Here is a 25,936-nt window from a genome sequence, read left to right on the forward strand (position 1 = left end):
TATTTCTAGCATCAAAAACAACCAAAAAAAGTTATGGGAGTTGTAAAAGTTTACGAATTTGAATTTTCCATACAAAGCTAGAAGCGGTCTAATGAGGCATCTCTAAATAGAGTCTGATTGAGCTGAAATTTTGCATAGGTCAAATTTTTGGGGCCAATCATTGTATAACATTTTGGTGTTTTTATGAACAAAATCAGCTTTTTGGAATTTGGAAAACCCGAAGGATTATGATGAAATATTATCAAAATAATATTATAAATTTATCCATACTTCCTCCAACCAAACGTGAACAGTTTGATTGAATATAAGACAACTTAAACTTAATTTTTACTAGGATGGTCTATTTGTTTGCTTGAGGGTAAACTTAAATAAAATTAAAGCGAAATAAAAAAGAATGAAAGAAAAAGTCTTAAAAAGTCATTGTAAGTAGAAAACTATGTTTATAAAGTTTTCGTTGATCGTGCATATATCTGCAACAACTTTAAAATTTCAAATAAAGTTAGCTTTATTTAGCTTTATTATACATTTATAAAAATACTCAAGCTTTTTTTCTCCCCAATAGGAGGGAAAAAAGCTTGAATATTTTTATTAATGTACGTCATTTAAGTTATTTTTAAAATTTTCTCATTTTTGTCATTTTTGTCATTTTTGTCATTTTTGTCATTTTGGTCATTTTTGTCATTTTTGTCATTTTTGTCATTTTTGTCATTTTTGCCATTTTTGTCATTTTTGTCATTTTTGTCATTTTTGTCATTTTTGTCATTTTTGTCATTTTTGTCATTTTTGTCATTTTTGTCATTTTTGTAATTTTTGTCATTTTTGTCATTTTTGTCATTTTTGTCATTTTTGTCATTTTTGTCATTTTTGTCATTTTTGTCATTTTTGTCATTTTTGTCATTTTTGTCATTTTTGTCATTTTTGTCATTTTTGTCATTTTTGTCATTTTTGTCATTTTTGTCATTTTTGTCATTTTTGTCATTTTTGTCATTTTTGTCATTTTTGTCATTTTTGTCATTTTTGTCATTTTTGTCATTTTTGTCATTTTTGTCATTTTTGTCATTTTTGTCATTTTTGTCATTTTTGTCATTTTTGTCATTTTTGTCATTTTTGTCATTTTTGTCACTTTTGTCATTTTTGTTATTTTTGTCATTTATGTCATTTTTGTCATTTTTGTCATTTTTGTCATTTTTGTCATTTTTGTCATTTTTGTCATTTTTGTCATTTTTGTCATTTTTGTCATTTTTGTCATTTTTGTCATTTTTGTCATTTTTGTCATTTTTGTCATTTTTGTCATTTTTGTCATTTTTGTCATTTTTGTCATTTTTGTCATTTTTGTCATTTTTGTCATTTTTGTCATTTTTGTCATTTTTGTCATTTTTGTCATTTTTGTCATTTTTGTCATTTTTGTCATTTTTTGTCATTTTTGTCATTTTTGTTATTTTTGTCATTTTTGTCATTTTTGTCATTTTTGTCATTTTTGTCATTTTTGTCATTTTTGTCATTTTTGTCATTTTTGTCATTTTTGTCATTTTTGTCATTTTTGTCATTTTTGTCATTTTTGTCATTTTTGTCATTTTTGTCATTTTTGTCATTTTTGTCATTTTTGTCATTTTTGTCATTTTTGTCATTTTTGTCAAAAAAAGTAAAATCTACAGGAAACTTAACAGGGATAAATTGTACTATAAACTGAAATTACTCAATGCCTAGGCTGAAAGAAAATTGACCATCGTTGTAATCCGAAGAAGCAAAAATTAAATTATCTAAGGCCCAATAAAAGCAACGAACAACCGTATTATCGCCAGAAAAAAATCACTCTCATTATCCGGCTCCCAAATTACCGTTCATTTATTTGTTTTTAAAAATGTCCTACCAATTCCGAGCGTCCAACCACTTTGGCAGATTGTCTCATTCTCTTTGCTTTTTAAGAAATGTCCCCGATATCAACTAACTAGTCCGGTAAGTGATCGTCTTCATCAATGGTCGGTACCCAGATACGCCATAATCGTAATCGTAAAAACTTTTCCCCCCGACTTCCAACCATGCCAAACACACACTTAATCGCATCATTTTCATTTGTGTCATTTTTTTCTCCGTCTCTTATGTTGCTGCTGATCCCGGTCCTGATTTGATCCCTGCCCGTCTCCCAATTGACAAGTACCCATTGATGACGTTGAAGGACCAGAATGAGACATATTTCAGCTTCTTGAAATTGTTCGCATTTTTATGCGGGTGCTTTGCTCTGTCGTCTTCTGGTTGGTGTTCCGGATTATCCTTGGGACAGAAATCGGAGGAATGACGAGCGATTGATAGCCTTAATTGACATCGACTGCCACTTTTAAGCAATGGTCGGAAAATCGCTCAAGAAAAGCAATCAGGAATGGTTTCTAGCTAGAATGATGCTTCCTCCGAGTGCTGTGATACGCACGTGGTAAAAGTACCCATTGAATATATGTCGAAAATCAACACTAACTTGATACAAGAAGATATACCATGCCCCATCGGAGGCTACCGTTGCTATTCGTCACGTGGCTAATCGACGGTGATCGACATACTTGGTGATACATTTTGAACGTCGATCCCTCAATCATTCCCGAACGTCTATCCTCGCATCATTGTTGATAATGCTCGTTACTGATAGACGATCATTAATGTTTCAAAAGGATAAATCTGAATAAATACCAGGACCACATGTTCAAAAAAGCTGTAGCACATGCTGGACAGTTCATTGCGGTTACCAAGTCATGTTTTTGTCCTTCTAGGCAAAGCAAAAAATAAAAAATCATCTGATAGCCTACATAGATCGCTCAGAACTGATACATATCAGTTATGATCCTAAAGGTTGAAAGTCGTCAAGGGAAAGAAATCAGCATAGAGACGTTCGTTGCAGATAGTCTGCGTCCTTTTTTACCTCATAATGTATCGCAAAAGTGTTTCAAATACGGAAGCGTCGTTGTCATGCATGATTGTTTGTATGATTTGGTTGAAGAAGGAAAATCTGACTGCTTTGATTTTTTGGCTCTGAATGTAGTCAAGCATGACTCGGTGAAAATGATTGATTTTCGGAAGATTACTTTTAAGAGAGAGATTGCTTGCCGGGTAGCAATCTCTCAAGGGTGTTACATGCTTTTGATTCGCTTTCGGTTGGAGAATTTGTTAAAACTGAAATGAAATTTGTATGAGGCAGGGAGTGGGATGAGGAGAAAATGAAATTCAAATTATAAGAAAAGAAGTGGGACAGATCTTTGAAGGTATGATTTGATCGGGAGGGGATGGAAAATCATTTACTTGAAGGTATGTCATTGCATGGCTTTATTGCTAAATGTTTATGTTGTCTTTATTTCATTTCCGCCAAGTAAATTCTATGGTTTCAATGCTTGATTTTGAAAGTTTTTTGAGTTAAATGGGTACAGGGTACTGTTAATAGTGTTTTATTAAACTGTTTACTCAGTGTCAAAACAAACTGACTTTAATGAAAAATTTGAAATTTTGATAAAAAATTACTTGTATGTATGTATGTATGGATTTAGATTTATGGCCGAGAGTGTTATACTCTATATCACTACTACGTAGGTATCAATGTTATTCAGATTTTCGATAACACGGTGTGTTTAGTTAGCACAATTTTTAATTAAATTTTTAATCGAGCTTTTTCTAAAAATCCCAAGGCTTCTTTTATTTTGTCTTCATCGAAGTTGTTAATCAATTCGAATAGATTGTTGTATCTTTCCCAATCGTAGTGATTTCTTACGTGATTGTACTGTATACAGTGGAACGGAGCATGTTCTGTTGTGAAATTTTCCGAACATAGTTCACATAATTTTGTATCTTGGATTCGAAAAAGTCCAAGATAGTATGTTGAATAGTCGTGTCCACTAAGTAGTCGATTTGCTGTACGTATTTGTTTGTTATTCATTTCTGAATTCCAGTATTTACCACGGCTTTAGATTAAATGTGTTTTGAAATTTGAAAAATTTCAGTTCTTTTTGATTTTCTGTCGCAATATCTTGATACCATTTGTTAGTAGTGTTGATGAAATCCTTTTTATAGTTTCTGCATGCATCATCCAACCGTAGCTTATTTTCTAGAATCGCTGGGCATTCAAGTCCTAGTTTTGCTAGTTGACCAGCCTTTTCGTTTCCTGTTATTTCGATGTGTGACGGAAGTCATTGGATTGTAGCTTGTTTTTGCGTTGCTAGTGTGCAGATGTCGAGTGTAACTTTGTCGAATATTTTATTTTTTAGATCTCTTTTGAGTATTTTGCAAGCTGCCTGTGAATCAGTGAAAATGACCACTTTTCTTGTGCTGTTGTCTCTTACTTGTTCTAATGCAACCCGTATTGCTAAGAGCTCAGCAGAAGCAATACTTACTTCGTGAGCTAATCCTAGACTAACGCTCTCTTCCGAGGTAGCATCGAAAACTCCGAGTCCGCATTTATGGCCAGACTTGGAAGCATCCGTGAACCATTGTTCGTATAGATGGTAATTTGTTTTATCATGTTTCGGGTAAGTGATTTAAGTACTATAGGAGATGTTATTTTTCTTTAGAGTTGACCCTATAATTTGTTCGTTTATCGTGAAATTTTGCATGTTACAAGATTTAGCCTGTAAGTGTAGTATTTGAAATTCACTGAAGTTTGAAATGAATATTCTTTCAATGTAGGTATACTGTGATTCTGCTTTTAAGGAATTTATGTTCAGTGACTGTAATTGTTGAGCAATTAAGTCGTTTTTGGAGATGTGCAAAGCAATCCTTTTTTTTGTGAAAAATTCACGTTTTAGTGATAGTGGGCCTTCGCCACTCAATGCTGCCAATGAGTTTATCGGTGTAGTTTTGGAACAGCCTGTTGCTTTACGTAGACCTTGCCTGTTCGTCGTCTCTAGCATGTCACTATATTTTTTTGCCGTGTTTCCATACAGAGTAGCGCCATAATTAACAAACATACCGGCACTTTGTATATTCCTATTTATACCGCCGGCGCACACAGGGGTAAAACATGAAAAAGGCGATCAAAACTGTTTTCTGCCGAAACGGTACGTTTTAGACCTATAGTGTCTTCGAGACAAATGGCCAACATCACAAGGGCTATAAAATTAGTTTTTTGAAAAATTGATTAATCCACCTAGTAGTGAGTTAGAAAAACTAACTTTTTTAATATCCATTTTAGAGCTATATTGTCTGAGAAAAGTTTTGAGCTTGTACCAATTCTAGCAACATTGCTAAAGAAGTCATAGCTGTAACATTAATCGTTTCAAAGTTATGACAATTTTTAAAAAAATAACATCAATTTTCAGTTTTTTCAACATAACTTTTTTGCGCGTGATTTTTCCTATAAAATATGTTCTAGAGAGTTTTGAAGGCAAAAAAGTTGTACACATTTGCTGAATATACTGTATAAAAATTTTAAAGTTTTAACGAGATATCTTAAAAATACTTAACAAAAATAGTCATTTTGAACTGGTAATATCTCTTGAGTTCGGACGAGTTCGGTTACATATTTTACAGTTTTGCATTCAAAAAAGTATCGCCTTTCAAACAATATACAACTCAAAGTGGCCAATTTTGATCTTCATAGCGTAAATGTCAATAGAAGTGAGATAAAAATAAAGTTTTTATACTAATTTGAGCCCATCTACCATCCCAAGTCCAAGTGGTTCAAGTAAGCCTACTGTTAGGAATCCTACATGTTGCAGCCTAATAGTAAAAGTTATGCTCAAATTAGTATAAAAACTTCACTTTCGGCTCACTTCTATTGATATTTACGCTATGAAGATCAAAATTGGCCACTTTGAGTTGTATATTGTTTGAAAGGCGATACTTTTCTGAATGCAAAATTGTAAAATATGTAACCGAACTCGTCCGAACTCGGGAGATATGACCAGTTCGAAATGACTATTTTTGTTAAGTATTTTTAAGATATCTCGTTTAAACTTCTAAATTTTTATACAGTATATTCAGCAAAAGTGTACAACTTTTCTGCCTTCAAAACTCTCTAGAACATATTTTATAGGAAAAATCACGCGCAAAAAAGTTATGTTGAAAAAACTGAAAATTGATGTTATTTTTTTTTAAATTGTCATAACTTTGAAACGATTAATGTTACAGCTATGACTTCTTTAGCAATGTTGCTAGAATTGGTACAAGCTCAAAACTTTTCTCAGACAATATAGCTCTAAAATGGATATTAAAAAAGTTAGTTTTTCTAACTCACTACTAGGTGGATTAATCAATTTTTCAAAAAACTAATTTTATAGCCCTTGTGATGTTGGCCATTTGTCTCGAAGACACTATAGGTCTAAAACGTACCGTTTCGGCAGAAAACAGTTTTGATCGCCTTTTTCATGTTTTACCCCTGTGTGCGGCGGTCAAATGACCCCTAACACATTTTCCGCTAAAACTCTGTTGTTTCTCAACCGATTTTTACAAATTTTATAGTTTTGGAAAGCTTGTAACGTGACTCAAATATTGTTCTCAGACAATATTCAGCTACAATAATGGATTTTGAAGTTATTCGTCGTATAAGAAAAAAAATCCAAAAAAACATGCTTCGGGAAAATGGCTGTAAGTCAGTTTAAAGGAGCGCGAAAAAAAAATCATTTGGTGCCTGAAAACCCTGAAGTTAGAAGCTATTCGTTGCACATATGGAAAAAAAATTAAAATTTTTTTTAAGATCATGGCCACAAAAAATGTAAAAAAGTGGTGTAAAAACGTACTTTTTAATGAACCAATCACCAAAGCTGTCCCAGTCACAGTAGAAATTTTTTGAAAAGTGAATTGGAAAATTGACGTTATTTGTGACATTTTGGCATCTTTAGATTTATAAAACACGAAACACAGAATTTTTAACAGATATTCAAATGTAGCTGTTTTTAGACTTTTTTATCAATTTACTTTTTCTGAGACTATTCTTACACTTACGATCGGCTTTGCACTGGATTTTCAGTATGTTAACAAAAGATTTAAAGAATAAGTTTATATGCACAAAAAAGGAAATTTCATACCGATTCTAGTGATGTAATTATACTGGCGGTGCAATGCGTGACAAAAATATGATAAATATATTTATGAAAGTAAAACCAGAAAATTTGAGCGAATGCTCGTTTGTTTTTTCGTTTCCTTTCGCCCGTCTTCGTGTGCAAAATAGCTGTGAAATATTACCACCCACTGCGCCCGTCTGCCAAGCAGGAATTGGTGCTGACTTTTCAAAATTCTGAAACTAGTCCACTATTTTATTTATCATATTTTTGTCACGCATTGCACCGCCAATATAATTACATCACTAGAATCGGTATGAAATTTCCTTTCTTGAGCATATAAATTTATTCTTTAAATCTTTTGTTAACATACTGAAAATCCAGTGCAAAGCCGATCGTAAGTGTAAGAATAGTCTCAGAAAAAGTAAATTGATAAAAAAAGTCTAAAAACAGCTACATTTGAATATCTGTCAAAAATTCTGTGTTTCGTGTTTTATAAATCTAAAGATGCCAAAATGTCACAAATAACGTCAATTTTCCAATTCACTTTTCAAAAAATTTCTACTGTGACTGGGACAGCTTTGGTGATTGGTTCATTAAAAAGTACGTTTTTTACACCACTTTTTTACATTTTTTGTGGTCATGATCTTAAAAAAAATTTTAATTTTTTTTCCATATGTGCAACGAATAGCTTCTAACTTCAGGTTTTTCAGGCACCAAATGAATTTTTTTTCGCGCTCCTTTAAACTGACTTACAGCCATTTTCCCGAAGCATGTTTTTTTGGATTTTTTTTTCTTATACTACGAATTACTTCAAAATCCATGATTGTAGCTGAATATTGTCTGAGAACAATATTTGAGTCACGTTACAAGCTTTCCAAAACTATAAAATTTGTAAAAATCGGTTGAGAAACAACAGAGTTTTAGCGGAAAATGTGTTAGGGGTCATTTGACCCCCGGCGGTATAAATAGGTATACCACATACGTATTTCGAAATCTACAAACTTAAAAAATAATATTTTGATGCAAAAATACGTGCATTTTGAAAATAAAAATAGTCATGAAGAAAAATTTCCGAAAAAATGAAAACAATAGGAGTTATAGTCATTTGAAGTTCAAAAAATGTCATTTGACCCCCTCCGGTATAAATAGTGTTAAAATTAAAATAGTTACCGAAAAGAGCTTTGTGGAACATTATCATAGCTTTTGGGGTTCCGCCATGCCTTATCCCTCCGATGATTTTTATCATGTTTAATCTGTCCATGAATGTTTTTTTAAGGTTTTTAACGTGTATTCCTTATTTGAGTGTCTGGTCCACCGTTATTCCCAGATATTTATAGTTCTCTACAGTTTGTAACGTCTCGCCATTCAAAGTGAGCAAGAGCCTTTTAACCGTGTTTTTAAACAGCATAGCCTTAGTTTTGGAACTGTTTAATTTTAATCCAAGTTCCTCAGCCTTACTTGTGAAGTCATCAATCTCCGTCTGCATTTTCTGCATAGCAGTTTCGTACGATTTTGCCCTTACTATTTTCAGAAAGTCATCTGCGAATTGGAGAGTGATTATATTTTTGTCCAGGTTTGTGTTGTTAAGAGAAAAAGTGTAAATATTGAAAAGCACCGGTGATAAAACATCACCTTGTGGTACTCCACAGCTGATTGTGTGTTCTACTTTTCCTTGGTCTGTACTTATAATCGTTTTTCTGTTGATCAGAAAATTATAAATCCACGTAACAGTGTCCCTTTTGAATCCATAGCTCTGCATCATGTTTCTCAATTTGTCAACATTTACACTGTTAAATGCATTTGAGAAATCGAAAAAAAACTCCAATAGTTACAAATCCTTCTCTTCTTGACGACATAATAAAATTTGTGGCAAATGTCACACAGTGTTCCGTTGACATACCTTTTCTTAATCCGAATGAGTAGTCTGACAGTATGTTATTGCTTAAGCAGGTGAGGTTAATATCTTCAAGGACTGCTGCGTTTATAGTTATAGTCAAAGTTGATAGAAGTGCTATGGGTCTGCTAGATTCAATTTCTTCAGGAGGTTTATTTGGTTTCAATACTGGTATGATCTTTATCTCTTTCAAGTGTTTGTCTAGATCACCATTTCGCCACATTTGATTTAATAGGTCAAGTATTTTTGTGACAGTAGTTAGATCCATACATTTTAGCATTCCATAAATCATGCTATCGGTTCCTGGTGAGGAACGAATCGGTTTGTTTTTTTGAAAAACCTTTCCAGGATTCTAATCTCAGTATTTTTGGTCTTGTATTTAGATCAGGTTGAAGTGGTGTTTTTATTTCTTGTTGACCGAAGTTTTTAAGAAGAAATCTTTCCACAATATCATTATCGTGTAATATGGGATTATTTTTGGAATTTACAACAGGGTTAAATTTTAATCTCTTCACTAAATTCCAGTTTTCTTTAACGTTGCGGGTGTCTATGGAATTAGTAAGTTTCAATATTTTTCCTTTTATGTGTTTTATTTTTGCCTTTTTGAATTTAGCTGTTGATTTTTTTCCATTCTATAAGATTAGAAGTACTGCTACATCTGTTGTAGTCTCTCAATGCATTTTGTCTAGCTTCATATAGCTCAGTAAGCTCAGAGATCCAGTAATATTTTGGAATAAATGTGTTCAATATAATTTTCTCGAAACTTAAATCCGAACGTAGGTAGATACCAACACCTCCAAAACCGTCTGTTCTAGGCGATAGTATTCGATGGTAACCTTGAATGTTCCATCTATGTGTCATCAGTTGTTCAGGCTTTACCCAAATTTCCGATAACAGTGCAGCATCATATTTTTCGGTAAATAGTTCATGAGAAAGTTCGTTGTTGTTTGTAAATAGACTTTGATTGTTTGTTTGTAATATATTAAAATTACTTTGCATCATGAACTATTTCCAGTTCACTCACCTGCTCTTTTTAGCTCTCCTATTATTTTTGCAGAAAGTTCTGCTCCAGGTGCTCCATGAGATTTCAGAATTTCAATCAGTTTATAACTTCGAATAAGACTTTATTGCATTACAGAAAGAAAAGAAAAGAAACCTTAATGAATTTTCATTCCTCTAAAAGGTCTCGATTATAGTTACTATAGGAGTAATTTCAGCTTATCATGGCTAACATTACTTACATTAACCGCTCTAAATTGTTTTGGAAATCTTGTTTCAAGCGAGTTTTAAATAAAGTTAAACTTTCGATGTTCCGTATTTCTCGACTTAGGCGATTATACATTGTTGGACCTGTCGTGGTAAACCTTCTTTCTCCGATTCTTGTTGTTGCATTTTCTATCAGTAACCTGTCTACATATCGAGTATTGTGGTTATGTGTTACATGTTCGATATTGAAGTTGTGGTGGATATCTTTGTTTCTTATTATTCTATGCATTATCACTAATGTTTTTAGATCTCGCAGGCAGTTTATCGGTAATATGTTATGATTTGGCATTTTGTACAGTTCTAGGCTAGGGTATAAAAAAGGTAGCTTATAAATTGCTTTAATGCATCGGTTTTGCTGGACTTTTAATGTTGACAGGTTAGACATGTTGGTATGTCCCCAGGCACTGATGGCGTAAGTGTATCGACTGTGTACAAAACTGTAATAAAGCTTTTGCAGAACATGTTTAGGCATAAAATGTGAAAACTTACGGATAATCCCACAGATGGGAGCACATTTTTTTTATAAGATTCTGTATATGTGGCTTCCAGGATAAACGATTATCTAGATAAACACTTAAGTATTTGAAGGTAGAAACTTCTTCTATAACAATATTTTTGTGAACCGGAGGTGAGTGTGGCAGTAATCTAGTTTTAATTCTTCGGAAAATGATTAGTTTCGTTTTGGCTGCGTTCAATGTGAGCAGATTGTTTTGAAGATATTTATCAATAACATTTAGATCGTTTTTCATTTCACGAATTGTAGTTTCAACATTATGATTCGAGTATTCAACAACCGTGTCGTCCGCAAAAAGCCTTGGAATACCACTTAGAGGAAGATTTGGTAAATCATTGACATATGTCAGAAATAGCAGAGGTTCTAGATTGCTTCCCTGAGGAACACCTACAGTTATTGGCAGTTGGGAGCTAAAAGTATTATTGATCTTGACAACTTGTTTTCGATTTTGAAGATAACTACGCATAAATATATTGGCCAGGCCTCGTATTCCATATGCTTCTAGTTTTTTCAGCAGAAGATCGTGATTTGTTGTATCGAAGGCTTTAGATAGATCTAGAAACAAGGCGCCTGGTATTTCCTTTTTCCTGTCCTGTCCTGTGTGTTCTGTGATACACTGTTTACCAGTTCTAGGACGGCGATCTCCGTAGACCCACCTTTCCGGAATCCGTGTTGGTGTTGATACAAGAAGCTTTCACTATCTAGAAATTCAGTCAACCTTGTTGCGATGAGCTTTTCAAAAACTTTACTAAAACCAGATAGGACTGAAATAGGGCGGTAGCTGTTGACATCTTTCAGGCTCCCAGACTTAAACACAGGTCGGACAACGGCATGCTTAAGAGATTCCGGTTACTGAGCCATGATTACACTATCGTTGAACGTCGACGAAAGGATAGGGGCTAATTCCAGATGATGGTTTTGTAACGCTGATACTGGGAAGCGATCAATTTCAGGAGCTTTTGAAGGATCTAATTTCGATATGATTGTTGTGACTTCTTGAACAGTGGAGGGTCGTAGAAAGATGGAGTTTCGTATCCGTTTTATTGTGTGGTATTCATCAATGTTACCAGTAGAATTATGTTGATCAGCGAGTTGTGTTCCAATCGACGTGAAAAATTTATTGAATGCATTTGCAACAGTTAGCGGATTGTTTACTAGTTCTCCATCTATGTCCAATTCCAGATCATCGTGTTTAGAGTTTCTACCAATAAGCTCGTTTATATGTTTCCATAGATATTTAGTGTTAGAAGTGTTCATGAGCTGCTCATAATAGTCTGTTTTAGCCTTTCTTTTAGCGTACTGGAGTTTCTTGTTTGCGTTTTTTATTTGTTCAGTGAGACTAACGTTGTCGGAATTTCTTCTCCACTTTCTCAGAATTTTGTATATATGCGAGTATGTTTGTCGAGAAGTTGTTGATATCGTTCGGCTATCGAATGCAGCCTAGTATCAGGGTCTAAATTCCGAAGATCAACGTTTCTAAGAAAATCTTTTAACTCTCTCTGGAGATTTTCCCTATAAGTATACCTTTTTGACAAAATATTTACTCTACGATGTTGGTACTTATTGCAGTATGTAGTAAGTACGGGTCTATGGTCCCTTATTTCACACTCAAACGTAACGTTAGATATACAGCTGAGATCATTGAATCGCACAATGCTGTGATCCAGCAAATTGCTACTCGCAGGTCTTGTTATGACGTTATTTGAAATAGTCAGGCCGAAGCAATTCAGTAGATTCTGGTACTGTAGTACTGAGTTATCATTTTCTCTGTTCACTGGAATATTGATATCCCTGAGCATGAGGAAAGGTTTTGTGAAATCAGCCTCGGAGAAGACTTGCTCTATTCGGTTGAGGAAGCTAGAGAAGTTGTAGTTTGGTGGTCTATAGATTCCATGAATCGTCATAGGTTCACTGGGAGAACAGAGTTCGATTTCAATGTGGTGATAGCCACAATCCTCGATATTACGCTTCACGTTAAGCTTTAGTTCATCTCTTACGTACACTGCTAATCCACCACTGCTGTTGCATCGAGAGGAGAAATTAGCTTTGTATCCAGGTAAATTATAGAAGATCGTATTTTTATCCTTAATCCAGGTTTCGCTTATAACGACAACATCAACATTTATCTTAAGGCTTTCGAGAAAGATTTTGAACGAGTCAAACTTTTCTAAATTGTCCATTCTACGAATGTTTATCTGCATGCAGTAGATAACTTACTTCTTCCATAGCTTTCTTCCATTCTGTTTGAGTTTGTTTCTTTACGGTTTCTTCTATTTGCTTCTTCAGTTTTTCTATCTCTCCCGTTCTATAAATGTTGTTTAAACCTGTTCCTCTAATAAATTACTTGATTTAAAGGTTTTGTGCGATAATATAGTATGCAATTTTGTTGCATACAAGCTTTCGTGCAATTTATTCCAATTTGTTTGTTTTTCGTATTATTATCTATTAACCCCTCCCCCCCCCCCATCCGAATATTGACCTCTGAATTGCTAGCTTAGCCTGCTGGCCTTCATTGCTATAAAATATTTAAGAAGCGGAATACAACGCACTGATACACGTTCAAGATTATGTCAGTTTTTATGTTTTAACCAATCCAATTTCATGAACATGCATAATTATTTAACTTGTTTCTACTTATCTATCCATATGTACATTATGTTTCGAAATTCAAAGGCTCAACAAAATTTGCCGGGTCAGCTAGTTTAATGTTGAAAATTGTAGCTCATTTAACACCTTGGTTTAAGACTGCAAAACGATTTAAAAATTTCCAAAATTCCATTTTATTAAAACAATAAACAAAAATTTAACTTTACTCGCAATTTTCGGCAAAGTTGACCATCCATATTTTTGAAAAAAATATGAAATTTTCGATTTTTTCGCCAAAAAAAATTGGAAAAGTTGGCCACCCTTATTTTTGAAAAAAAAGGATATTTGATAAAAGGGTTTTGAATTAACAAAAAAAAAAAAAAAAAGAATGGAAACCTGTCCTTAATTGCTAGCTTTGCCTGCTGGCCTTAAATATTTAATAACATTACATTCTTTGCAATACATTGATTAACATTTTACACTATGAATTACAAACTATTTTTAAAAAATTGTACAAGTCTGTAAGTTTTATCTTAGTTATTTTCCATGATTAATACATATTGAAGGTTATCTTTAAAAAATATAAACATTTTTTTATTTAATGAATTGATACGATGGATCGTTTAGATATTCGACAAACAGCACATACATCGTCTCAAAGAATCAAAAACGCCTCAAGACATTTGGATCCAAATCCGATTCGTCTGATGCGACAGACGATTGAAAAGAATAATAAAACATTCCCATAAAAAAAACTCTGGATCCCCATTTCGCCGAAAGCCCTCTTAATAGAAAGCAAATATTTGAGCAAGGAAAAAAGAAATGTTTTTATCCACCAGTTCCACCGTAACAAAAGTACAAGAGCCCGTGGAAAAAAACCGTCGAAACCGTATCCCATTTTTCCGCTACCCGTTATTTTCGAATGCTGAATGTTTTGGAGATTTGGCGAATCCCTCGACAGCAAGTCAAACATCATGAAAGCGCATCATAAAGCCCCATCATCCGGAATCATAATCATCGACTAACGCGAATTGGTTCCCGGATGGCTGGTTAGTTCGTTAGTTGGTTGCTGGAATTGTCAACAACCAGGGGGCTCTTTTATAGAAAGTAAGGCTTTCAGCTACCACTTTTCCATCATCAGAAGCATCATCATCATACAATTGGTTGAATGAAATAAACGCCATAAAACGCAACTTTTCCTCGATGAAAGAGGTTCGCGAAAATCCGGCCGTCATTAGCGTGCTTCATCAGAATGAATCTGATCGGATTTGCTCGACTATAAGATGAAATTTCTACAAAAGGGCGAGTTTCCACTTATAACGATTGCCTTGTGGCTGCGGAATACAGATTAGCTTGCTTTTATGGGTTTTGTCATAAAACGCAAAGTGAAATGCCGCTGATGATTATAAACTTCCAATCTCAATCAAAATAGCTCATACTGAAAATAAAAAATGTTTCGAGCTGCATGCTGATGATGTTTATCAGCTTTCCTAAAAGCAGTTTCAACTTTTAAGAAACATATTATGTTTCAAGCATAAATATAGTCAAACTAAAACAATAAATGGCAACTACACATATAAGCCGATGTTCCTAGAAAAAGTTTCCTTTTCCCAAGGAACCATTCAGCTTAACATTTCCCACGGTTCCACTGAATGAGGTCGTCAATAAACGTAAATATTTGACATCTCAAGGGTGCCTCCCAAGTGGCGTAAATTCGATTAGAAAACAACTCGCCAATAATTTCTACGAAAAGAAAAGAATACCCATAAGGCCTGTAATTTGGTTCGCCACGGACACAGAGAAAGCGATTTGTCTGAAGGACCTTTTCTTGTTGTGAGCTTGTGGCTCACCACCTCTTTTGCCTATTTAGGGTAAACATATCCTAGAAGTGCCCAAAGAAGGAGGGAATTTCCCTACCAAAGTAATGATCCGTGACTCATTAGAAAAACTCTAGCCGAAACTAGAAAGGTACCCGTCATCGTCATCAAATTTTTGTTTCACTAATATACTGGAGCCCTCAAGAATGGGCAGCTTATTCTTTCTACAAAAAATATGAGTGCTTTAGAAGCTGAATCGAAAAAAAGTGCTAGTGCGTGGAACAAAATTGAAGAGGGGTTCCCCTATTCTCTAAGACTAGCCAAATCTTTCAGGAGCTCGAGGGTTCTGTGGAAAGGACTTGCTTAGACAATTAATTTGTATTAGAAATGCGTGGCGAGGGGCAATTTGTTCACTGCTCTAGAGTATGTTCCACTCGATCGACATGAGGTGTATTTTTTTGCTATTTATTAGGAAATATCAGAATTCTCATGGATGGAGTTCCTCTTGGATACGGTACTAGAAGAGTAGAAACGTATTCGATTTTTATTTACCTTTTAACCCTCTTTTGCATGAACTATGAACCGATGAGAAAACAAAATTTTCTTCAGAATAAATAATATTATTGTCTGAGGTTCTGAAAAAGCAATTTGTCCCGAAAAAAAAACAAATTGTTACTTCAATAGTATAAACTGTTCAATTAGTGAGCGAAATGAGATTTTTTTAATCTTTTGTAGGTTCCAATTGAATTTTTGATGCATTAAAACTGATTGAATTTTTACAGTACAGAATTATTCAAAAAATGTGAAAAGAAAATCGAGAACATGTATGGACTCAGGAGTAAATTTGTTTTCCAACATTCATATGATTGCATATTAATTCAATTAAATCAAGCAAAAAGAAATTTTAAATTGGGATGAAGCTCTGAGTAAGTTATGATTTACGTTCTTGGACTTTACACATGTTTGACCATTCCACAAAATTTTTACATAATGGCTGGGTTATGAAGAATGAAAAAAAAATGCAAATTCCTTTTGATATTGGCACTGTTCAATATGAGTTATAGTTTTTTCAAGAATCTCCAAGTGCGCCCCAATAAATTGACACCAAGTTTAACAATTTCCTTATAAACATTTATAAATGTAAACCGTAAGGTTTTATACGGCTTTTTTGCGCGGTTTTTAACGCAGTTTTCAGAATGTACGTGTTTTTTTAAAGAAAACATTCTAAGTACTTTTCAAAGGAAAACACTTAGAATCTTTTTTAAACCTGTGACCTGAAACTTGAGACATGAGACATGAGACATGAGACATGAAACATGTAATTTCTCATGAGATATCTCATGTCTCATGTCTCATGCCTCATTAGCATTAAAACATAGCCTGCTAAACGAGCTGCTTGTTTGAAGTGTGTGTAAAACCACGCTCTCAAACCACTGGGCTCACTATACATGAGAATTCTCTTTCTGAGTTTCTCATGTATAGTTAGCTAGTGCAGAGCAAAGGTGGGATAATTTATGGGAGATTTTCATCAACATGCCCTCTAGCCTAAAATTTCAACACCTATCAAGCTTTCTCCTATTGGCGCACTAATGCCTGTCTATCCACCTTTTTTTCTAATTTCTATAAAATAAAAATTCTCTCTAGTTTTCACTCCGCCGCACATGCCATTAAAATTATAATCAAAAAAATTAAGGCGATTAAAATCATATAACACACGATTTCAATTTTATAAACTTCTAAAATATTAACGATGCTGGATTCCTTCGATGAATAAGAAGAATTTTCGTGGGACGAAAAATATGTGATATTTTGAATGTTAAGGAAAGCTTGACCCTTTATTAAAAAAAACTTGATCCTTCACTCAAGGAGTCCTAATCCTTGCAAAAAAAAACAAACAAAATTCTAAGTAAGAATGTCCACTTACTATTTGGTTGTTACAGTTCTTATGGCGCAGTTTGTAAGTGTAAGAAGAAGATAGCTCTAAATGTTTTTGTTAATCCTAGTATTATTGCATATTTAAAGGCGCCTATTTCTTAATTTAAAAGAAAATAATTTTGCTTAGCCCTTTTACCACACAACAATTGGATTTATATTTGTTATTGGATAAATAAGAAATTGAAATAAATATTTTTGTTAATTTTTTTTCATGTGAGAAACATTTCAAAGTGATGAAAAAAGTCACATTTTGTAATTCTTTGTGAATTTTTTTGCCCTGTCAAATGGTTTTTATTCCAATCCATCCATTCCAATAAATCAACACATTAAAGTTTAATTCACTGTGGAATACTAATTAAAAGACCTACCGCGGTGTCGCTCCGAAACATGCCTTTTGACCATAAACGCGGGGAACAAATTGCACATTTGTGAATAACCCCTTCCACATTGCATTGTTTCAAAGCACGCGGAATGCATTTTCTCCTTAGCCAGTTGATATTCCGCTTCTATTTTTGTAATTGCTAACAAATTCCCAATGGGAATGCTCTAGCTGACTGCAGCAGCCAGAGTAGCGAGATGCAATTCCACCGAAATCTGATTCAAAAATTCAGCAGATTTGAATAATGATAATGCGAAAATGAGGGGTATTTCCTCATCTGCCATCCTAAGTGCAACCTTTTTTCTCGTTTTTTTTTTTGCGGATCCTGTTCCAACAATCCCGAAGAAACATCCTTCGGTAGCATCATTGTTTTCCTTTAATAAAATTAGCTGGTTTTTTGCCCTGCAGCTCCAGCAGTTGCTTCAATATGCGCTCTTTTTGTATGCAGATGACGGAGATAATGGTGATGGAAACGATGCATTCTGCACTTGCTGGATTTGAAAAATTACGCGTGGGTAATGATTTTTAATCACAGAAAACAAATCTCGGCGAGGATCCTCCTTCCAAGCGGGACTGTTGAATGTATGCAATTTTCTTGCTAATTGAATTACACTTTCATTAGAAGCGTCGTCGTCGTCATCGAGGCAGTCGTTCTTATGGAAAAGTTCATGCCAAACTTGTCCCTTTTCTGGTTTTGCATCGTGACGCCTGCATCCATTAATCCGATAGCAAAATGGATTATCGATGATGCATTGTTGGTTGAATCCCGCTGACTGGAAGGGTTTTTAATTTGCAATTAATGTCCTTTTTGTTGATTGCTATAAATTTTCGTAATCAACCCGTTTATTTCGCCTTCTCATTTTTTGTTTTTTTTTTCTTCCATTCCTCAAACGCCGTCATCACTTTTCGAAACTAGTCTGTAAACTAACTCATTTTTTTCAATCTCGTTTTTTTCTTTCATTTACTTTCTCCGTTTAACGACGATAACGGCTGAGCATGTCAGTCGCAGGGTTGTCACTTAAGCTCTATCAACATTTTATATAAGTGTTGCCATATATCCATTTATTTTATTTTTGGATTACCTAAACTTATGTTATTCTCTACATAAATGTTTAAAAATAAAAATGCAAAAAACTATTATCATGCAATGATTTTTTTGTAAGAGGACACTATGCATTAATGGGTTGAACAATTTCAATTGAAAAGCTGGTAATAGTTTGTCTGAAAATTATAATATATTCATTTATTTCAAGAACTCTGTTCCATTCAAATTTATTTCATTTCATTAGTCTCAAAATCGATACGTTGAAGGCGATTGGCATCAATAACTCATCGAAAAACCCAACCCCATGTTAAGCAGGGTTAGCGCAAAAACGCAAAAATTAAGGAAGGATCCTGAGCGTGCAGAAAATGAGCAAACGATATGGATCGTGCAGAAAACATGAGTAAGCGATACTGAGCATGCAGGATTGGACGTGCGCGAGGTGAAAGTTCGGCATACGCAAAAAATCGTCGCGAGTGAAAATTGTGCTGCCCCGGAGGAAAAGTCTGGAAAGAAAGAAACGGAAGCGTGCCAAAAGCTCCGGAAAGGAAAGGTACGTGATACCACTTGTTTTGGTGCAGTCCGCTAACATTGCCGCGACAATTTGCAGCCAAAACTTGGAAAAAGGCAGACCGCACCACGGGCATCTTTGCACCGGATCATCCGACAGCAAATCCGGCTCTGTGTCTGCAAAAGGGCAAATTCAGCCGGGAAATTCGGCTTGAGTGAGGTCGAGGCGAGGAAAACAATCGATAAAAAGGTCGTTCAGGCGGCCTTTTTCTATTATTTACATCCTCATCTCGCTGGTTTCGTCGGAGACTTTCCCCAGGGCCGGCAAACGACAATTCTACTCGTCCAATCGGCTCCAGCCTGCTTTCGATCGCCGCACCAGTGGCGTTAAACTCCGGTAATTCTTCTGTCGAATCCGATGGTGCAGCCGCCAAATTCGATCGCATCTCTCGCCGCAACAGTTGTGAACATCCGGAGGAACAGCCGCCAATCTGGACCGAATCCCATCGCCGCATCAAGGGCGAACAGGTGCCGAGTCCGTGCACAGCAGATCGCCGAACCAGTGGCGAGAGATCTTGGAAGTTCAGGTGCCGAATCCTATCGCCTCATCCATGGCGAATATCCGGTGGTTCAGGGGCTGAATCTAGCCGAATCCGATCGGCGCACCAGTGGCGAATGTCCAGTTGATCAGCCGCCGAATCCGAGCCATTCGAGAAAGGAGGAAGCACATTGCAAATTTGTGAAAGCCTGTAAGTACACGCAATTCTGACTTCCTTTGAAAAAATTGAAATAAAAACGGAGAAATGATCGTGTTATTCACTGACAATATGAATACAGCTGTTTACGTCCGATAGTATCAGAACCCGCGCACGCTGCCTATGATCATCCAGTACTGTTTGGGCGGATTTGGCATCAGTTCATTATTCGAAGCTGGCTTGGTAAAAATCCAACAAAGTCCAGACAGTACCGAAGGAGATGAATCCACCAAATTGTCCTCAAGCGAGACCGATTAAACTTTTTGGTCATTTACAAATCGTATTTGAGAAAACATAAGAAGTCTGCAGATTCTATCATAAACTTCGTACAAGACTGGAAAAAAAGTGGTCAAAAGCATCTCAAATCACTTTTCAGCAAAGTATCGCTAATGAGCAGTCTTCAATCGAAAATTCGATCACTGGCTAACGATCGACTGGAATTTTATTCATAGAATCAATGTAAAAGAGGACAACAGATAACAAAAAAGCTAAATTCCAAACATAAAGGGTATCCACGATGAAATTGCCTAATTTCGAATCAATTTTGTTGTGGCAATTTCATTGTGGCCACCCTTTATGATGCTAAACGGCTCAGGCCTCTGCATCTATACTCTAAAGCTGAACACTACAATCATATTTGAATGAAAATTTCTAGGGTTTTAAATAAATACCTTTTTGGACTGGAACTTTAGTTCTTATAAAATCTTGTTTCTTAAAATGAAATAAACAATATCAAAACAAGCCTTATAGTTAAAGGAACGTTTAAAGTTCAGAATTTCTTTCTAAATAATGCATCAACATGTAAAGATTCATACCATTTTTCCAAACAAAAACTTCAAACAATTCAAATCAATAGTTGTATCCATCCAGTTGCATGTGCTTCTTGTAATCGGGCAGACCGGCAAACATGTACGACTCAATGCCGCAGTGATCCTCACCGCGCACGAATCGGAAGTAACCATTCTCTCCCCATTCCTGTCCCCACGAGTTGGCAGCCAGCCAGTACTTGACCGGAGCGCCATTGATGTTCTCAACACCCCATCCGATGATCTTGACCGCATGGCCACCATCGCGAGGTCCCCAAACGTGACGGTAGACTCCACTCTTGTAGGCCTTGAAGTCAACGTACACATCGAAGGCAGCTTGAACCGGTCCATTGGTCATAATTTCGCTCATAATGTGCTCCTCATCGTCAGCAACAGCATAAGCCTTGCTTCCATAACGACGATCCTGGGAAGCCATGGTAGCGTTGAAACCAGACTGGCACGATCGAGAACACTTGGGAGCCTCGAACATTTCAGGATCGGCGGGATCACACACATCAACCGGATACGAATGGCAACCCTTGTTGGAGTTATAGGGTCCTCCGCTTGAGATACCCTTTTCGACCCAGTATTCCCAAACCGGTGGCAGATCACCTCCGTGGCATCCATTTCCACAGCTACGGCAGCAGGACATCAGATCGTAGGCTCCGAAACTGAAGCTCTCGTGGTTCGGCGAGTGGATGCACCAACGATCGCTCATCGTCGAAGCAGCAGAGATGGCGTAGCAAGAGCCACAGCATCCCTGGTTCCGGATGGTACGAATGCTTTTACATTCCGGCCACTTGGTGCGGGCATCAAAGGACTCTGGCAGCTGCTCTGGCATCGAAAGCAGGATACCGATCGGGGTTCGGTGGGTCATCAGATTCTTCGAAGTTGGCGAAACGGTCAAACCGGTGTAGAAGTGAGACAACGGTTTCGGGTAGACTCCGGCCTTCCAGCTTGTCGTTTTCTCCTGGACGATGTCTCCGATACGGCGATAGGCTTCCTGGTGGGACTCGTAACGCTGGTTTCCATAGTTGGAGCTATACTGACTTCCATATTGAGCCAGCACCAGCTGGCAAACTGCCAGCATCAAAACAGCGCGGAACATCTTGGGCAGAGTTGTCTTTACACAAGGTTTGTCTAAATAAAAAAAAAAAAAACAATTGTAAAACTACACCCCTTAACAAGAACAAATCAAACGTTTCAAGCTTAAAAGGATAACAAACCTTCAATCTAGATCCAAGCACTAGACTCAACTGATCACCGTTCAATCGATGATTAATACAGCTTAGAGGCTATTGACAACCTTTTTATACTTGATCAGTTACAATTGGCCATTAAAAGCAGCACTGGAATCCGCGGGTCAACGGTTTGTTATCAGCAAAGCTGAATCACACTTGAAGATTAGGTCAACCAGGTGGGAGAAAACATAATCCCGTAATGTTTTGTAAGCATATTTGGTTTAACATTCTACTGAATCAGCGCGATCTCAAAATTCCTTTTTATTCCAACCACTTGGTTGAGATAAAAGGAATATTTTGGTTGCTTTATTTCCTGTGACCTATTCCATTACCGTCCAGTTGCTTTGATTTTGTTTTTGATAATAGTAACTGTCAGCCGTATGAATGCATGTGTATCGAATTGACTTGTTGGATCACTCTTTAAGATCACTCATATGTTTAGGAAGGTGAGTGATTCAATCATGTATTTTGAGTGCTGAAAACATCAGAGTTAGTAAATTTTCAATACAAGTTCATTAAATAAATATTTATTTCAATTCTCATTCTCAAACCACTGACTTTGATGACATGACAGTAAGAAAATAAACCCGATCATTTTGTGGTTAATTAAGCGGGGGATAGCTAAATGACGAGAGAAAACGCCAATGACCACACGAATTTTATTTAAGGAAAAAAAATTATCGGGAGTTGAGTAAATTTGGTACAGTGAATCATCGATTTTGTCACGCACCGATTATGTCTGCCCCCGATTTTGTCTACTCCCGATTTTCTTACCATTTTTGACCCGATTTTGTGACTATTTTTCATTTAATGTAAAAATACTACGATTTAAACCTTCTCCTTTTGGGATGATTATTAATTGATATTGCTTCAATAGACACCATAGTTATAAATCATGATAACATCGATAGCGATTTATGAATGACATAAAGTAAAGATGTCCGATTATATACACATTTTTTATTCACATTTGAACAATAATAAAGTTTGTAAATACAATCAAAATAATAAATATAAAGACACAAAAAATCATCGACATGATCAACAAGCTTGTTTTTGGACCCTTGGAGCCTAACCCTTTGGCTTTGCGTAATAGGTTATTTCGAGAAAACACGGTTTCAAGTGATTGTGTTATACACATTTTCATATATTTTTCGAGAATTTGTATTTTTCTTTTAAACGCGAAAGTAGGTATGTAAATGTTATAAAATGATGTATTCCAGCAGGTGGAGGTCGGATGAAGAAAAATGGTTTGAATAAAAGATCGAGTACACACAGAATTTTTTTTTAACTTTTACGTGTCACTGAAACTGCAACCTTTATAATAAATCAACCTGTAATTAACAAAACCTGTAATTTAAAATTGTTTTCCTTAAAAGTCAATGTAGATTCATTTATTATTAAAGTAAATGTCCTGTAAAAAAGTGGTACACTAAAATTTAAATGTCACGTAATTTGTTTTTCGACCTTTAACCCTCATCCGCATTAGATTTCATTACCCTAATCAGCACTAGGAGTGTCAATTTGACACTCCAAGCTGAATTCGTCATAACTCTTTTCATATCTAACCGATTACAATGAAACTTATATCACTAGAAACCTTGTAACGTCAGTAAGATATGTTTAGAACATTATATATAGCTAAAGCTTCTAATTTTCTCGTTATTCAGCATGAAAGAAAAAAATCCGAAAAAACATGCCTCAGGAAAACTGCTGTAGTTCATATATTACAAGTCCAAAAAAATATTTGCCTGATGCATATGAAAGCTGAAGTTAATGTCTACATCATGGAACCAAGAAATATTTTTTTAATTTTTTTTAATGAAATGGTCACAAAAAGTTCAAAAAAGTGGTCTGAAAAACCTACTTTTCGTTCGATTGCTAGTAAATACTGTTTGAGCAATGGTAGAGTTTTTTTTTAAATATGACTATAAACTTTATTGAAATTCTAACATTTTACTGTCTTTAGATTTTCGATGCAACAAAAATTGAATTTACTGGAATTTTTCAAAGTCGACTACTTTGCGCGATTTTTTCACTAATTGAAATTTTATCAGTTTTTGTGGTCCACCGTCAGGTTGTACCCGGATTTTCAGTGCTTTCTCGCCGTTTGAAGCAATCAAAACTATATCCATTGAAAAGGGAATTTAATCTACATTCTAGTGAGGTGCAACAATTCACGCTGTGAGATTTCACAAAAATATGAAAATTATAAACGTAAAATCATTCCTGAATTTCTAGAACTACAAGCAGCGCGTCCAGCAAGACGTGTTTGTTTGCTCTTCGAGTAGGTACGGTGGGTGGTGATTCGGGCAGAGAGCGAAGCCGACAGACGAAGTAATGATGCGTCCACTTAATTGCAGTAAATTCAATTTTTGTTGCATCGAAAAATTAACGACAGCCAAATGTTAGAATTTCAATAAAGTTTGTAGTCATATTTTTTCTAAAACTCTACCATCGCTCAAACAGTATTTACAGTAGTTTTTCGATTTTATCACTGTTCGATTTTCCAATACTTGCTAAGCTGACGCTCTGTTTTATGAAGGTTATTGTTTCGATTTTATCATGTTGTGTTTGGAAATCATTCAGAAACCATTTGCCGTTTTTCTATTTTAGTTTCAAGTTTCGCCAAATTCCCAGTTTTACCATTATCACGGTGAAGTAAGCGTGATAAAATCAAAAAACTACTGTACTAGCAATCAAATGAAAAGTAGGTTTTTTAGACCACTTTTTTGAACTTTTTGTGACCATTTCATTAAAAAAAATTAAAAAAATATTTCTTGTCTTCATGATGTAGGCATTTACTTCAGCTTTCATATGCATAAGACAAATATTTTTTTGGACGTGTAATACATATATGAACTGCAGCAGTTTTCGTGAGGCATGTTTTTTCGGATTATTTTTCTTTCAAGCTGAATAACGAGAAAACTTGTAACTTTAGCTGTATAGAATGTTCTAAACATATCTTACTGACATTACAAGGTTTCTAGTGATATAAGTTTTATTGAAATCGATTAGATATGAAGAGAGTAATGACGATTTTAGCTTGTAGTGTCAAAATGACACTCCTAGTGCTGATTAGGGTAATGAAATCTAATGCGGATGAGGGTTAATTACCCTAGGCTTAAGAAATTCCATTTTACGACGCTATATGACGTTCGCGAATTGAAAATTATTTTAATTGTAAATTTTGATTTACAATTCAATTAACACCTTTTGTATTGAAACCCTAAATTTGACATACAAAAACCCTACCTCGTCCTTAGCATGGGTTTTTCATTAGGAAGTGTAACTAAACCAGAACAGTATGAAACGGACCGTTTTTATTTCAATATTAATCAATCAAAAACTTATTTTTTACATCGGCGAGTTGAAAACCATGTAACAGGCGTTAATCTCTCACGAAGGGCAACAGAATTACCAAAAAAAATCTAATATCTAGTATCCTTTACCTTATTACTAAAAATTTTGATTTAAAAAAGTTATTTTTGTCTTTAAAAATTTGATGCTCATATGAAATATTCTTTTGGAAACCAACTTTAGTCTAAATTTGATTTTGTGTTTCTTGATTTTTTAAATGTTCAACATCATAAATCATAAATTACACAAGGCCACAAAATTTACATTTTCCGAGGAACAATGAATTCAAAACGTTATTTTGACAAATTTGAGTGCTCTGAATCTAAATATTCTATATTTTGCTCAGCTTTTGTTATCAAAATACCTTTTCAAGATAGCTTAAAATTATTTAAGGAGGTTCTACTTTTTTTTAATGCTTGAAAACAAAACATAACATTTTGAAATAAAAGTTTTTTTTTTATTTTATTATTTTTTTTTACCAACTTTCTTCAAGACTTCAGGTGATTTTGAGTTCTGCGAAAAAATTTCTAGAAATTTTTTTTATTTGTTTTCTTTTCTCATGTAACGAGTTTTTAAAAAAGTTCTTCACAAAATAGAATTTTTTATTTTTTTAAAGCATAAATCTAATCGTTTTGCAGGTTCCAACAGGTTGTGAATGAAATAAAGTGTTTCATAATTTTCTGCAGTAATGACAAAAATACTTGTAATAATAATATCTTTAATATTTTTAAAAACTGTTAAATTTTACTTTTAAGGATCATGCATTCCAAAATTATATCTTAATCATCAAACAACTACATTTTAATTGAATGAAGTACAATAAACGAAATACGAACCAGATTTCTTTTTTTAATGAA

The 25,936-nt window shown here is 34.9% G+C and overlaps 1 protein-coding gene across 1 annotated transcript; it reads right to left on the reverse strand.

Annotated features, from left to right (window-relative positions):
- Positions 1–20,474: 20,474 nt before the first annotated feature.
- LOC129738911 (cathepsin B-like) lies at positions 20,475–21,755 on the reverse strand. Its single transcript, XM_055730245.1, has 2 exons — positions 21,705–21,755; positions 20,475–21,618 (listed from the first exon to the last, which is right to left on the reverse strand). The coding sequence occupies exon 2, from the start codon at positions 21,584–21,586 to the stop codon at positions 20,522–20,524; it is 1,065 nt and encodes a 354-aa protein (XP_055586220.1). The 5' UTR covers positions 21,587–21,618; positions 21,705–21,755; the 3' UTR covers positions 20,475–20,521.
- Positions 21,756–25,936: the final 4,181 nt, after the last annotated feature.

The sequence above is a fragment of the Uranotaenia lowii genome, chromosome 1 (genome assembly GCF_029784155.1).
Source record: "Uranotaenia lowii strain MFRU-FL chromosome 1, ASM2978415v1, whole genome shotgun sequence".
In the NCBI taxonomy this organism is placed as follows: domain Eukaryota; kingdom Metazoa; phylum Arthropoda; class Insecta; order Diptera; family Culicidae; genus Uranotaenia; species Uranotaenia lowii.